Source organism: Colletotrichum godetiae (assembly GCF_030913485.1).
Source record: "Colletotrichum godetiae strain CBS 193.32 chromosome Unknown BDP55scaffold_25, whole genome shotgun sequence".
Classification (NCBI taxonomy): domain Eukaryota; kingdom Fungi; phylum Ascomycota; class Sordariomycetes; order Glomerellales; family Glomerellaceae; genus Colletotrichum; species Colletotrichum godetiae.
In genome coordinates, this window is record NW_026851273.1 from 137104 (window position 1) to 152607 (window position 15504).

A 15504-nucleotide genomic window follows, 5' to 3' on the forward strand; every position below is an offset into this window, starting at 1 on the left:
AGCTTCCTGGTCTGTGCGACAGGACGACATTGGCTGGGCCGGGCTGGCCCGTGCCAAACCGCCCTGGAGGCAATCTGCGAATCCGGAGACTCTCCCCCGGGCCATCATTCTCAGCGCCTCACTCCAGGTTTTTTCCATTGTTGCAAATTGGGGTAGCCAACGTTACTTCGTTGACAACACATCACATTGCTCTCATTTCAATCGAATCACGTTGGCGATCTACGGTGAGACAAAGTTCATGTACAGCATGACGGAAGAGACGCAAACCGGCCAACCTGCCCCCCCTCAACCGAGATGAAATGAAATGGTGAGACTTGCGTTAGGATTTGCCAGTTTGTTTCCCACACGAAGCCAAATTGGGCTCGAGCCCCTTGGACCACCTGCGTCCTCCAAACATGCACATCTGGAAGTCCGGATCTGGCTTTCTGGACATGAGCGAAGGTACTGGCGCCACACTTGTGCTTCGGGTGTATTACCTCGAGCTCTCCTGGTCCAATAGATCGAGGATCTACCTAAAGATCGATGGTGCACAGCCACGAATCACTCGCCACAGTCCGCGTCTCCCCTGATCTGACGGCATCTGAACAACCGTGACAACGTTCTCATCCCCAGAGCGTCCAAGTCGGCCGTGGATCGTCAGAGCAGGCGTTTAGAACGATGCGCCCTTCGGGGGAAAAGTGACGGGCTTCTAGACATTCCCCCTTTCCGCACTGATGCCGTCACCGTCCACTCCGTATGCCACTTAAGAATCTTGTGGGTCCGCAGTCAATGTGACGACACGTGTGGCCGCCAGTGGAATGTATTCCGTGAATCTGGTGGTGCGAGTTTGATATGACAGATAGTCTCTCGCACTTCACCGCGGCCCGCTCCTAGACCCTGAGCTTCCCTCTGATAAACTCTGACGAGCAGACGCCACAAAGTATCACATCCAGCTAGCAGCATATTTGGAAGAAATTGTTGTTTGAAATTCATACAGCTGCTCGTTGCTCAGCAGCCAAAGTAATTCGTAACTCATAAGAGACTCCGCCATGAACCTACTCCCGGAAATGCAAAGCCCATACCACAGAGCATCTCGGCTTACCCGCGCCGGGGCTACCCATGATATCCAGCGTCCCAATGTACATCAACAACAACTTTTACTGCAGAGGCAAGCTCTTTAACCGCATCGTCAGGATGTCGAGCTGTGTCTTGACCTCGTCGCCCTGGCCTTGGTCGTCCACTTCCTTCTTCTCGAGCGCCGTCTGCAATGTTTTGACAGCGTGCAGCAGGGGCTCGACGTAGCGCTGCTCCACAGCGCCTGGCATGCTGGCCGGCACCAAGTGCTGGAAGCTGGTGCCGGCAAAGAGAAAGTAGGCAAAGTTGGCGACCTGCAGGTGGAAGGGAAAGTTCTGCACCCAGTATTCCCAGATTTCGGGAACGGACTGTTCCTTGAGGAATGCCATGTTGGGAAACAAGACGTACTGGAGGGTCTCGACTGCGTCCGTTGTCGAGAATCTGTTTGTGAGCTTGCGCTTTTGAGCCACAATCAACTCTTCTCGCAACCACGTCACCGCAGAAGCCTGCAGGGCGGAAAAGATGCAGTTCTCGAGGAGATCCTCCAAAATCTTGAGCCGGTCGCTATCATCCGGGTCGTCGTGCAGGACGAGTCCAGCGAGGGTTGTCGAAACATTGCGAACCGAGAGTGACGGATGGAACACGGAGACAAGCGTGAGAAGGTGGTGGTATGGCATGAAATCGCCCTCTGAAGGCGAGATGCGCTTATAGTTCTCCAGCCAGAGTCCCATCACGATGAGAGCTTCGGTGGTGCCGGGGTTTCCGACGATGCGCGACTGCGGGTCTTCGCCAAAGAAGTTTTGGAGAAGCTTGACATGATCGGGGAACATGGTCATCTGGACCTGTTCGTAGTCCGCATCAAACACCTCGGCCGAGAAGAGCCAGTATGCAACCAGACACCAGACACCTCCGGTGGAGAGCTTGATGTTATCGGGGCTGAGGTCATCGGTCTCGACCGCGAGCGGGTTGTTGGGGATGGCACCCTCAAAGATGTCCTTGACGGAAAGAGCACGCACTCTGTTTAAGCCGAGATCGCCTGCAAGTGCCTGAGTTAATTGTTAGCAAGTTCGTCCGTCCGAGCAACATCAGACGAATGTACATACGACTAATTGGCCAACCAGAGCGTCCCTAGCCAAAAGATCAGTGTCCTCCTTAAAGGCACGCAACACGCTCTTGCGAATCACGACACGCTCTGGGTTGTAGAATTCCAACAGTCGAGAGGCCCATTCCATGCCCGTACAGTTGACGTAGGCCTCGATGATGCAGGTGATGAAGGATTGGAGCAGTCTCTTCGTCGTGTCAGGGTCCGTCGGCGCCAACTGCTGCTTGTGTGCGGCCTCGGGGTCTGGTGCGTGTTTTGTGGGATCGCTCTTCGTGAAGGGAGTGTCGAGCTTGTTGCTGGACTGACGGGTAGGAAGCGGCGGGCGCTTATCGCCAGAAAGGGAGCGGACAAGGGCAATGACTGCAGCCGTCATTTCGGGATTGCGGGGATGGTAGGAGCGGTAGACGCTCTGCAGCGTCGTATGAACGAAACGGGAGGGGCGCGCGACGTTCAACCGCTTGTGGAGGATGCTCAACATGCCGACCAGGTGAACGAATGTCGCCGTCGTCGCGGGGTCATCTTCCTCGTCAGTGGCCTCGTCGACGGTCTTTTCCAGAACCTCGAGGACCTTGAGAATGACCTCGCGCGGGTTGCCCAGCTGAGCAATGGTCTCGAGGCATTGCTCGCTGCCTTGGACGGGCACGAGCATCTCAACCAAGTCCCATCCGATGTCCTGGGTGAGCTGAGTGTCTTGAAGGATTTCGTTGAGATCAGGCAGGATCTCGGGGGACAGGACCTCGCCGATGATGGTTAGGTAGGTGAATGTGTCTGTGGCGGGCGGCTTGGACTCGCGTAGAGCCTGGAGGGGGCTGGGCTTATCGGCCATGGCAAGGGGAGGATTCGTCGCTTCAATCATGGTGTTCAACTACTCGATGGTCCTCTGTGGCATTGGAGGGGTCGTTCGATGATCGTTGAAGAAAAGTCTGGGCCGATGAGGACTCGGCAAACGACAGAAGGGGGGGCAGACGGGGTGAAGAAAAGAAGAAAAGAAACTGTGCCTGTTCTCGTTTCGTCATCGGAGCTTTCAGCACCTGAGAGATGGAAGGGAAGGCGCGAGAGAGAGGAGGACCACATCGGACCTGGGCAGGCACGGCAGGGTTCCAACTCCAAATTTCTCTCCACCAGGCAATATAATTAGCACCTCACCAGCAGCTCACCACTCCACGAAAGGGGGGGTGATTGAGGCGGGCGATTGCAGTCAACCGTCAACGACAGGCCCAGAAATGCCAGCAGTGGGCGCAGCAGCAACCCCGCACTAGCCCTGATTCAGAGAGGATCCCGCTGGAACACTTTACAGGTCAGGCTCACCCCACTGGAATCTGCTGCATCTGAAGAGGTCCCGCCAGGTCTGGAGCCTGAGGATGGCCCCGCCTCAAGAGACAGTGGAGAGGTCGTTGGTGCAGACGTGTCAGTGGCCAGACACCGCCAGAGGCACAGTGAAACCCGGTGCCATCGGGTAATACAGCGTGCCAGACCAGGCTGGTTCCAGCCCGCAACACTGGCTGGGGCCAGGCCTTGGCGGTGAAGTGGCCTGCGACGAGACGTCGGATGGGAGGCTGAGATCTGAGAGAAATTCTCAGGACTATCCCTACGGGTTCCCTTACCTAACACGGTACGGGAGAACAGGTTGCGGATGGAAAATCGGCTCGTGTTTGATTTATGCTTGACAATGGAAGCATCCGAACAGACGACGAAACTGGACAGTCCCCATCCCTTTAATCTGCGGGAACGGGAATGGACCCTGAAGAAACCTGAATCCTGAGAGACAGGACAGGACCGGGAAGTCGGAAGTCTGAGTCTCGAGGAACCACTTCACCCGCCATGCCGCCCACCTCTTCCAGTGTCCCACCATGGGAAGTCTTATCGGTCCCGCGCTATCCCTCCTGTTAATTGTTATCGATAGAGAAAGTGGAGCGGGCCAAGATAGCGGGATGCACCTCGATAAGACACCTTGGACCGGGGAAGCGATTACAGATGACCCAAGAATCAAAGGTATCCGTAAGTACCTTGATGGAAGTACATCGTACCCCTCCATCACCGCCTCTCTCGTATGTCTGTCTCCCTTGCCTTTGAACCTCGTCTGAGAGCATCTTACAAACGCAAGGTCTGGCAGATCTGAAGACAACAGGCTCAAAGGAAATAGCAGAACAATTGCTCGCGTACAGATTCATCATCAAGGCCATCCGGCGCCATCTGCCATCCACCGCCTCCAACAAGCAACTGCCCGTGACACACCCCGCACCCGCTATTCGTCCCAGGTTCCCTGACCACCACCACCACCGCTACCTACCTTACTACCCGACTATTACGAAGTGCCACCACCCGGTCACATCACCACTAACGAAAAGAGCGGACAGGTACTTCAAGGTTTCGTCCATCTGAGTAGCAAATACCGTACGGAGTACTTCCTGCCTCGCCAAACGCTCACGCCTCAAAATGTACCCCTGTGTCCCCTCCTTCCCATTCTAATCAGGTGGCTCCTCCCCGCCCCTACCCAACCCCAAGCCAACGCCCTACCTGACCTTGCTCTGACCGACAGTTACCGACTGCAGCCTCAGCGGACTGGGCGGGCTACAGCCGAACTCAAGTCAACGTCGTGCCGTCTCATCCCGTAACCTCACTCGTGCCTTTTGCAGGGCAAAGCAGTCTTTTTTCATTCTATTCCTCACCTTCCACCATGTCCTCTCCCGGAGTATCGATATCGGAGGTGCCCGCGAGCAGAATGGACAGGTTTTGTCAGCTCCCGGCGGAACTCCGTGCAGCCGTGGTTGAGAGTGTCGTCGATCACTGGCGCTATGGCGATGAGTCCGATTCCCTCGCCGACTACGCCTTGGTCTGCAAGGAGTGGCAGTCCATCGTCGAGCGTTTCAACTTCTCCGTCCTCAAAGTCACCCTTGCCAACCTGGACGACTTTGACTCTTCCATGGTCGGCTCTCGCCGCAGTCTCGTCAAGCGGATCAACCTACACGTTGACTTGCCTACCTACGACAATGATCCCTGTGAAAAGAAGGAGACCTGGGAGGACAAGGCCGAGAATAACGCCTGCTTTACTCTTGCATTTTACCGTCTGTTTAAGACCATGCATTCTTGGACACCAGAGGATTCGACTCGCGAAGGCATCGATTTCTCACTGAGCATATCCTCACCCAGCGACCTCCGCAACGCCAACTTTGAGCTATGGCAACGACGCAGGTGGAATATCAAAGATATCGGCGAAAAGCGTTTCGCAGACTCTTGGATCGACTTCGTCGGCCAGGATGAGGAGTTTGACCGGGTTAACCGCCTGCCCGTGGTCAAGGTGATAAGATCATTCACTGTGAGCCCTCAGAATCACCGGGCACTGATGCCCGCCGCTCACGCCGACATCATTGCCCGGCTACCCGGGTTGCGGAAAGCCAGTTTCGACATCACCAAGGACCGAAAGAAGGAAACCCGCAAAATCCACTTCAACCGTGCGTTGTAATTCTTGTTACTCTCCACGTCCCCTCACTAACACTGGCCAGAATTCGCCGGTTCCATGACAAGGTGGCCCACCTCTCTTGAAAGCCTCACCATAGCGTCCAACACGATATCATCGTGGCGCCAAATTCCCCACGAGACGCTCGCTGAAGGCGATAGCGGTGCGAAGCTCTGTGATAAGCTCCGGCGTGCCGCTCAGCATCTTAAGGAGCTCAATGTCACCAACGTTGTTCGTATCAGGGAATTCTTACGTCCTCACTGGCCCATGGGTACGGAAGACACCGAGCCGTTCCTGGCGAACCGCCCGTATCACCCAGAGTTTTGGCTGCTCAAGACTCTTTACATCTCTTATGGATCCATCTGGTACAACACCGAGTGGCACAAGCAGAGCGACGATATCAATGAATCCTCAGAACTAGTAGACTTCCGCCAGAACGTATCCCTCGCCGCCGCTCGGATGGCCTACACGATGCCTCAGCTGAAGCACATGACCATCAAGCAAAGGCCTCTCATGTGGGCAGGCAAGCATGAGCTCGAATACAAGATCGAGGATGGTGCTAAGGCCAAGTTGACTTGGTTAAACACCTTCGATTTCAAGCCATGGGAGCGAACCGTGGAGGCGTGGACCGAGGTGGCCGCCCGGCACGAGAGGAAGCTTGAAGTTCGCATCACCACGGGGACTTGGCATACCGACGGCAAAGCGCCTCTTCTTCCATCACTCACTTTTTGAGGATCTTCCGTTTCTCAGATTCGAGGATTAGCAGTACGCCCATTCTTTTGTATGTTTTTTTCTGGACGGAGTTTTCATGGCGTTTGACGTTTCTCCTTTGGTACTCCTCTCATTTCACTTGGTTCATGATACCCAGGGTCCGGAACCGCTCTTCACGGCGTCAAGCATCATTCGGGGGGCACGGCAAAGGGAAGTGGGCAAGCGGATAGTATTAGTAGACACAACCAGGACGAGGCCTCAGCGGGGCGATGGAGAGGTCATACCAGAGCGAGATGTTATTTGGTAGATATGTTGGATGAGCAATACACGATTCAAACACTTGGTCTTCCTTTTTCTTTTTTTTCTTTTTTTACTTCGTTTTCGTGATGGGTTTCCCCGGCCTTGTGTCATGATTCAGGTTGAGATGGTTCTGCTACACGTGCTGTGACCAGCAGTAGTCCAGTGCTGACACCGCCTCGATGGCTGGATCAACTTGCATGACATACATTGATGGTGGGAGTTCATGTTAGTCATGGTAGCGTTGATTGGTTGAGTGTAATCTGAGTCTCGGAATGAAATGTGAGGGTTGCAGTGTGCTTCTCATGGGATAAATGAGCCAAGATGGCCTCACATGCTCACATATATTCTGTGCTCGCTCAGCAGACAGTAATGCTCACCTACCATCTCATAGACAATATGAAGTAGTTTGATATCATTTGATTTCATCTTTTTGATGCTAAAAAGAGTAGTTCTCCCAATCCCCAACGCCATATCCCAGACGCCATTTCCAAAAATCCCATGGAACCAGATATAATCATCTCATGCGTACACATCTACAGTGGAAACGAGTCTTTGGTGCGTGTGCCACACTCACCACTGATAGCCCCCATCTCACTCATCATCATCGTCCAAGTCCAAATCAATCTTGGGTCCGGGTCCCCAGCTATACCTCTTGCGCGTCCTCAACATCCAACTCCAATGGCTCCACGGATCCTCCGCAAGCTTCGTCATCTCAATCACATCCCCATGGCCCTCCCACAGCGTAGTCAGCCCATACTCGACCGCCATCCGCGCATACTTTGTCGCCAGCCACGGCTCCCCGATACCGTTGTACTCAATCGCCGCAAGGGTGTACGCCTCCGTCAACAGACTCCAGTTGTGCTCCTGCTCATACAAGGAAATCAACAGCTCGGCCATCTGCGGCGTCGCCCGCGAGGCGGGCGTGTAGTCGTTGAACTCCTCGCGCAACGAAGCAATCTGCTCGACGCGGCGGTCCGACTCGTCCGTCTTGAGGCGGTGTTGCATGCAGTGGTGGCAGGAGCAGTGGAAGCCCCAGGTGGAGTGGAGGCGCTCGCGGCGGGCGGCGCGGGTTTGCATGGGGTCGATGTAGGAGAGGGTGAGTTCCTCGCCGGGGATAATGTCGCGGATGGCGACGGTGCGTTGGGTGAGGGTGCGCGGGTCGAACCAGTAGTCTACGTTGGGGCGGCAGTCGTGGTTCATGCGGGATGCTGGCGGGTGCCGTGTTAGCCGGGATTCTGATGCAGGTACTAATATGCACGAGAGGAGGGCGAATTTAGGGGGGGGGGGGGGGGGGGGGGGGGGTGGCAGAGAGCTTACTGTTCACAAAGACGGCGTAGAAGTCATCGTCGCGCTTCGCATCGTCCATCTCGACATCAAACGAGTTCGTCACGAGAATCTTGTCCACCATGGACAGATGATCGCCGTGGTAGCCGTGGCTCGACATGTTGAGCCATTGACTACGGTGCTTAAACTGCAAGAAATCCACAGCGTGCGCCTGCATCTTCTTCATCTCGTCCGGTGGAATATGGCTAAACGCCGCATAATCAATCAACAAGCTCGCCGTCTCGCGCAAGATGATCTCGCCGCGCTTGATCGGCAGCGAGGCGACCAGACCGTAGTCCTTGCCGGGCACCTTGGCCACCTCGAACTTGGGCAGCGGCTGGTTCGTGCCCTCGAGCTCCTCGGGCCTGGTGAAGCCCCAGCTGCGGGTGATGTGGGCGGCGCGGTCGGCGTCCGTGATGATGGATATCCCTTTGCCGCCGTAGTTGCCCGCGTGGTAGATGCAGAATTCGGGGGACTCTGTGCCATTTTTGAAGCACGGAGATGTGTGCGTCCATACGGAATCTGATGAGGAGGAGGCGGAGGAGGTGCCCGCGGTGAAGGGGAACTGGTCGGCGCGGCCGCCGAGGAGATCTTCCTTGTTGCGGCAGATGGGCCCGTTGTTGGAGGAGGCGGCGAGGAGCTGGGAGGAGATGCAGATCTCGCCGGAGCTCGAGGAGATGACCTTGGATTCGCGGAAGGCGAGGGCGGGGCCTGCGCCCAGGAACAAAAGTGAGGGCTTCATGTTTGATGGGAGAGATGTGTGTATTAAAAAGGAGGGGTCTTTTGTCTTTCTTCGGGCCGTGATCTACACAACGCGCGAATAGAAGTGAAGAGGGGAGCAAAAAAAAAAAAAAGGATGAACAGCAGGAAGGGGGAAAGAAAAAAGGAGAAGAATGGGAAAAGAAGAGGAAGAGTTGGAACACTGCTTTTCACTTTCGTCCCATTGATCTTAAGATAATCGGACTCCCGGCACAGCTCGAATGATTGAAAGTGGGACGAATAGATATTAAGTATCCGCAGCTACAAACGCAGCACAGCAAGTGCATGGCACGCAATAAGCAAAACAGCGTGAGCAAGCTTCAAAAGCAAACCCTGGGCGCTTCGACTCTTCTCTGGAGATGCATGCCATGCGCGGGACGGGGTTCGAGCTCTCGGCGCTGGCTGGACCAGCGTTTGGGATGCTCGCGGGGGAGCAACAGGATTGGAGCATGGGAAGGGGGTATGTAGGTACACTTTCACACGCAGATGATAGAACAGATGGTGATGGGGGCTTGCGGGAGAAGAGACGTGACAAGGTCCGCGAGCTTCTTGGAGCCCGGATCCCTGTCTATAAGGTCCTGGATGTTTGTGTGAATGGTCGATTGCGTTGGAACTCTGAGTTGCCATTGAAGCTGTCCACGGGTTCCGTCTGACAAGTTTTTTCTCCCTGATCGTGTCTTCATCCATGGGAGTATGGACCGTGGAGTCGTGGATGCATGGGCGAACCCCAGGATGGAGAGAAACAAGACTTTTGACGAATGTAACCCTCGGTAACTTTAGTAAGGTTGTCTTGTAACGAGGAAGGGTTAAGCGACTCATGGTGCGAAGGAAGACGGCCCCCTGTAGCCCCTTCCCGCGACCCAATTGGACATTGGCGTTGTTTGATGATTGATGTTGCTGCTAAGGTAGGATCTTAGGAAAAGGGGAGGGGGGTATCGCGCTGGGTTGCAGTGCTGCGATTGTTTCTTGTGTCAAGATCCTCGTTGATGGGCGTTCAAGGGGGTTGTGCGCTCGTGTCAGATGTGTTGCAGGACGCTGGAGTTGACTTCTCGAGTTGCCGCCCCCCTCCCCAGTCAAGAGTGCGGAGCAAAATGGGTGGGTGCGGGAGAAAAGGGGTGGCGTTGCAGGCAAAACGGAATGGGGGCACCGGGTTTGGAGGTCAGACAAAACAACTGACACACGCCGATCAGCGGGAGAGCCTTGGCCTGTACCACTAACACGGCAACATTGACAAGTACTAGCCTGCTTCCGTAGGTAATAGGTATGAACCCCTTGGGTAAGTTGACCGTAGGGTACCCAGCAAACTACCTTCTCTTGCATGGCGGTTGTGGAGTGTTTCCAAACCGATTCTGTGGGAGAATGTCAGGCACCAGAAGTAAAGTTAAAATTTAGGTGCGCTTGCAGGATGGTGGTGGTGGTGGCCGCGGCCACCTTCCATTGCCTATTGGTGAATTGTCGTAAGGATTGACTTGCCTTTCTCTGCCTCGTTCGAGCCAACCTGAGCCCGTGGAGTGGGAACGCTGTTCACGTTCTGTGATTGCCGCCCTGCTAGGGATATGTGCAGACGGAACAAATTGATCTGATGACCAAGATTGCCTGCCCGTACAGAGTCGTAGCCCAGAATAGATGCTACCGCACATGTCGAGGAAACTTGCGACGACGCGGGAGCCACCTGCGCCCATTGTGGCGGCTAAAACATAACACACAGCACAGGGCCCGAACCGCGCAGGAACAGCATGGGCAGCCTGCTGGATAAGACGGCACCTCACAGCACGAAGAATGCAAATCGCATCTCAGCTACACGCCAGACGAACGTGACGAGAGAGAGAGAGAGAGAGAGAGAGAGAGAAGGCGTCGACGACCTTATATAGTGGAGCAAAGTGAAGAATCCAGACCTCCCGAGTCCCAGCGTTCGGGTCCCCTCGAGGCCGATGTTTTGGGTTTGCGTCTTGAAATGTCGCGTTGGGGAAAAAAAAGGGTCGAGCCGAAACGAGAAACCGGAACCCAACTATAAAAGTCTCCGGCCACGGGGGCTGCCGTGACCCACTCGGAAAGCGAGCTCGGTGATAAGTGGGGATCGAATCCGGAGCACCGGAATTTGCGGAATCGCTTCATTCGGCAGTTTAATGTCAATAGCCTCAATATCCAACTCTACCTCACAGGCAATCAACCCTTGGCATCCTTCTACAAGTGCCCAGCCCGTCTCCTAAACTGATCCGCAACACTCTCCATCTCCACAGCAGGAAACCTCGGATCCTTCTGCCACGGCAAGAAATCACTACTCGCCACCATCCACCTCAACACAACCCCTTCCATCCGCCTCCTCACCTCCTGATACTCCGCCACCTCGGCCAAGTTATGTAGCTCCCCCGGGTCCTCAATCCTGCTATACAGCTCCGCCGGCTCATACAGCCTATACACAAACGTCCACTTCTTATCCCGGCACGACACGCTCTTGCCCACGATCGTCGTGTCCTCGTGCTGCAGCGCCGCCTTGATATCGTACGGATACGGCGCCTGTTCCAACAACGGCTCCTCACTCGTCAGGAACCCGCCTTCCGTAAACGCAAACTCCTTGTGGACTTTCGTCGTCCCCGTCTCGGCGTCCGTTCCGGCAGAGGTCAACACGTCCGCGAGCGAGACACCGCAGTGCGGGAAATGCTCCCCGATCCCCCCGAACTGCAGTACCGTCGGGACCAGGTCCACCATCTCCGCCATTTCATCGTACACCACGCCCCGCGGCAGCCCGCAGCCGCCGACGAGGAGCGGCTCGTGGGTCAGCGAGTCCGAGAGGCCTGACGGCCACTTTTCAATCATGCCGTGGTCGCCGAGGTACTCCCCGTGGTCTGTAAAGAACAGCGTCACCGTAGAGTCCCAGTGGCCCAGTGCCTTTGTCTTTTCTACAACGCGCCCGAATTGATCGTCGAGACGGGAGATCATGCCATAGTACGTCGCCATCACCTCGGCCCAGATCTCGGGCGTCGCGCGGTGGGTGCCGTACCGCTCGCGGTTGAGCTGCATGTAGCGAGGCTCGTAGCCGGTCTGATGTAATCCGTCAGCTGAGACACCTTTTCTCGCAGCAACTTCCAGCACAAGGTGGCTCACCTTATCCTCCGGTCTCGTAGGCACACCCATCTCCCCACGATCGTACATGGAAAAATACGGCTCCTCCACCTGAAAAGGACAATGCGGGAAGATAAGCGGCATAAACAACACCCAAGGCTTATCCGTCGGCGGACACTCCAACCACTTCAACGCCCCCCTCACAACAGCATCATCATAATCCATCGCCTCCTCATTATTCCTCAACCCCTTATAAAACAACCTCTTCCAAATATCCTCCTTATCGTCCGGCTCCGCCCTCCCGCCACCCGCAAACCTCGGTACGAACTCGGGCGTCTCGAGGAACCCGTACTCGTCGAGCGACAGCTCCGTCACCGTCGGCGCAAAGGTATCGCCCCTAGGCGCGAGGCACGCGACATGGTAACCCCCCCGCTCCTTGAGGGACCGGAAGAGGTTGGGCTCCCACGGCTTTATGAGATTTTCGAGCGAGCGGTGGCCTGTGACGTGCGGGTAGTTTCCTGTGAACATGCTGCAGCGGGATTGTGTGCAGACGGAGGCCTGGACGAAGCAGTTTGTGAAGCGGGTGCCTTCGGCTGCGAAGCTGTCAATGTTGGGCGTCTTTACAGTCTGTTTTGTGATGTTAGTGATATACGTATGGTGAGTTCTTTGAGGGGAGGCAAGTTGACCTTGTTTCCATTGCAACCCAGAGAGTCGTAGCGAAGCTGATCCGGCATGAAGATGATGAAGTTTGGCCTGTCCACCTTGAGCCCGCTGGGCTTCGCGGGCTGTTCATACGGAGGGGGGATCTCCGAGGAGGGCGCCATCGTGAGAGGTGATCTGTCTGATGAACAACTTCACTCTGCGAGTCGATGTTTGTCAAGAATGCTCGCAGACCAAGAACAGGAAAGTCCCTCCTAGATATACACAACATCAAAACCGGAGACTCTTCATTCTACCCTCCATACAAAGACCATGGTAACCCACTCATTATCCCAAACGGCAAATCCTCACTGGTCAGATGAGGTTCAACACGGCGATGTGCGTCGTCCGTAGCACAGCCGACAGCCGCTGCGATCATCCGGCGAGATCCGGCGATAAGTGGAGACAATCTTTTGGTGGTCCGTACTTCGTACCCAGCCGTGCCAGATGTGAGCCGGGACCGGGCCCAGTTCCCGCGTCCCATTATTGGAGCATGAGTCGGGGGATTTTGATTGATGATCATCGCTTGTCGATCCATGGCCCAGGACGTCTGTCTTTGACATGAAATACGAAACAAACCATTCCGCCGATCAAAGTCGTTTCTCTGCAGCCTGCCGCATTTTCGAGGTACCGTGCCGCAGGAGCGGCTACTAGCCCAATGATAATAAACATTGACGTCGGACCTCCGGCAAACATTGCCAATGCGGGGTGGCTGTAACGTAGGGGCGGCACACGGTCTCACAGGATCGACAGACTCGGGGTAGCACGGGCGTATGCGAGAAGCCATGGTCATCATTTGCTTTGAATTGTTTAGAGGACAGAAGGAAATTATACAGCATTAGAATATACAAATATTCTACAACCCGGCATTCGCCTTCACCACACGGTGATTCCTGGTTTCGTTCACACCGCGAGACAGGCTTCCCGGGGGTAGTCGTTAAGTTTATATACGTAAAGAGTTGCGCCCCGAGCCATTTCCCAATGCCGATGCGCGGTAACTCCACAGACGGTGGTAGGTTCCCCGTGTGTGGACCTTGCATCGGGCAGAAAGTCATCCCGGTGCGCAGGGTATAAAAGTGTGTGTCGTCGAACGCCATGCCATGTTGAGAAAAAATGCTGAGTGGTTTGTACAGCGGGGACCGATCTGTACAGAAGAAATTTGTCCGGGCAAAAGTTGGACACTTGATAGTTTTGGTTTTGGTTGCTTAGTTGAAGCGCTCCTTCTCACGCAGGCCGCCGATTGAGTCGATATCAACAGAGTAAAATTGCGACTTGCTGTCCTTCTCGTACGCCGGGAGCTGCTCGTCGCGAACAGGCTCGAGGCCGACGGAGCCGCCGTCGCCAACGCGGACGACGAGGACACGACCACTCTTGCGACGGCCGCCCTCATCCTGTTCGTCGGGGAAGGTGATGTGGATCTCGGGGACGTTGTCGGGAGAGTGGGGAGCGGACTGGGGGTTCTGGAGCATCGGCGAGCGTCCGTCCTGGCCGATGTAGAGGACGCTTGAGCGGCCATCTTGACTTGTCTGAATGGTGAGGTTGTGATGGTTTCTGGCGCCGCCCTTGACTTCTTGATAGGCGGGAAGCATCTGTTCTTGACGTTGTTGTCTGCGCATGCGGCGCATGAGGAAGAGTGTGGAGACGAGGAGGAGGGCGAAAAAAATCAAGGCGAGGACGACAATCATGAGATTGAGAGTGTCGCCGCCATCGACGTCGCGGGTGACAACGCCAGGGGCGTTGCGGGAGATGAGATGCTGGATAGAAGGCATTGTGTCGGTCGTGAGCGGGTCTGATTATTACTGCAAATATCCCTTTCTTTGGTGAGATTCGAAGAAGGGAGCGGTATTCGGTAGTATTATTAAAGAGCTGACGACTATACAGACGATTGTTAGCATCGCGAAAGGGGGTTGTTGTTTGAGGGTCCGACATCTGGTGAGACATTCTGGAGCATTGTCTGGTGAACACACAAAGGGGACCCAGATCCATTCCAGGTCTCCCTTTTCTCACCGACCAACAGACAGCTCCTCGAACATCCAGCAGGGCGGATTTGCCTCGCCTCCCGGAAAAGAAGTGGCACATACGTAAGGGATTAAGTCTTTTCTCTGTGGCAGGCCGTCGCGAAAGTCGTTAAAGAATGCACTTGTCTCTCAGTGTGTCGAGGGTATTTTTAGATTTGGGATTTGGATGATGTTTTTTTTTTCGGTGTAGTCGTGATAGTACGTAGTGAGCGGGTTGGTTATTAACGATAGGACGGAAAACTGCTTAGTGAATGCAAGCGGGAATTCCAAGGGGGGATAGTATTAGAGAGTGACTGGAAGGAGGGTGCTAATAGAGAGCGAGTGACAACAAACGGTCCTGCAACGTACAGCAAGGACAACGACGATCTGAACAAAGTTGTTGAAGAAGAAGGGGAGGGAAGGGAGGAGGAGAAGAAGTCGAGGTGGAAGGGAACGAGGAAGGATATGTCCTGGAAAATGGAGAGACAGGGGTAGCGCCGAGGAGCCAAAGAGGAGAGAGTCTGCGGTGTGCGTAGTGTACCTGCATTGGTGTGTGTACATTTGGTGTGCAGGCTTGCATTAGGACTGGGCAGCGGGTAAGTGGCTACTGCCCAGTGTGGGCGGCATTGGACGCCTGGGAGGAAGACGCGATGGAGCCATGCCGTTCCTGGCCAGGCATCCAAGGATTTTTGCAGCGAAGGCACAGCATAAGCGCACAGAAAAGGGCGGCATCATTCATCATTGCATGGGGCGGTTCGTGATCACAGATTGAATCCTTTCTTAGAGCCCCAGCCTATTGGCAAGGCGGCAGGGATTAAGACCGAGCCAGACCGGGTTGAGAGAGAGAGTCGAGAGAAGCTCCAGCCATGTAGTACGTACCTTAGCTTCTTATCCGTACTGGACTTACACAGTAAAGGCTCATAACTTGCGGAGTACGGAGTACATACACAATAGGAAATAGGAGAGCTGCTTACCGCCTTGAAAAGAAGCGAGAAAAAAAACTAAGCGTGCTAGGTGGCCAGGTATAAGCAGGAGTGAAA

General features: G+C 55.0%; 5 protein-coding genes across 5 annotated transcripts; 1 reads left to right on the forward strand and 4 right to left on the reverse strand.

The window, feature by feature from the left end:
• Nucleotides 1–1136: 1136 nt before the first annotated feature.
• Nucleotides 1137–2981, reverse strand: BDP55DRAFT_554064 (YAP-binding/ALF4/Glomulin; the record flags this gene model as incomplete). Its single annotated transcript, XM_060569359.1, has 2 exons — nt 1137–2099; nt 2157–2981. The coding sequence occupies 2 exons, from the start codon at nt 2979–2981 to the stop codon at nt 1137–1139; spliced, it is 1788 nt and encodes a 595-aa protein (XP_060428496.1).
• Nucleotides 2982–4832: 1851 nt separating this feature from the next.
• BDP55DRAFT_729521 (uncharacterized protein) lies at nt 4833–6344 on the forward strand (the record flags this gene model as incomplete). Its single annotated transcript, XM_060579579.1, has 2 exons — nt 4833–5607; nt 5659–6344. The coding sequence occupies 2 exons, from the start codon at nt 4833–4835 to the stop codon at nt 6342–6344; spliced, it is 1461 nt and encodes a 486-aa protein (XP_060428497.1).
• Nucleotides 6345–7026: 682 nt separating this feature from the next.
• On the reverse strand, nt 7027–8786 carry BDP55DRAFT_611977 (uncharacterized protein). Its single transcript, XM_060571193.1, has 2 exons — nt 7941–8786; nt 7027–7831 (listed from the first exon to the last, which is right to left on the reverse strand). The coding sequence occupies exons 1-2, from the start codon at nt 8686–8688 to the stop codon at nt 7215–7217; spliced, it is 1365 nt and encodes a 454-aa protein (XP_060428498.1). The 5' UTR covers nt 8689–8786; the 3' UTR covers nt 7027–7214.
• Nucleotides 8787–10802: 2016 nt separating this feature from the next.
• BDP55DRAFT_176238 (sulfatase) lies at nt 10803–12689 on the reverse strand. The gene is made up of 2 exons (XM_060565782.1): nt 12455–12689; nt 10803–12395 (listed from the first exon to the last, which is right to left on the reverse strand). The coding sequence occupies exons 1-2, from the start codon at nt 12590–12592 to the stop codon at nt 10890–10892; spliced, it is 1644 nt and encodes a 547-aa protein (XP_060428499.1). The 5' UTR covers nt 12593–12689; the 3' UTR covers nt 10803–10889.
• A 983-nt stretch (nt 12690–13672) lies between these two features.
• BDP55DRAFT_729524 (uncharacterized protein) lies at nt 13673–14236 on the reverse strand (the record flags this gene model as incomplete). The annotated part of the gene is made up of 1 exon (XM_060579580.1): nt 13673–14236. One exon carries the CDS (start codon nt 14234–14236, stop codon nt 13673–13675), a length of 564 nt encoding a protein of 187 aa, XP_060428500.1.
• Between the last annotated feature and the right edge of the window lie 1268 nt (nt 14237–15504).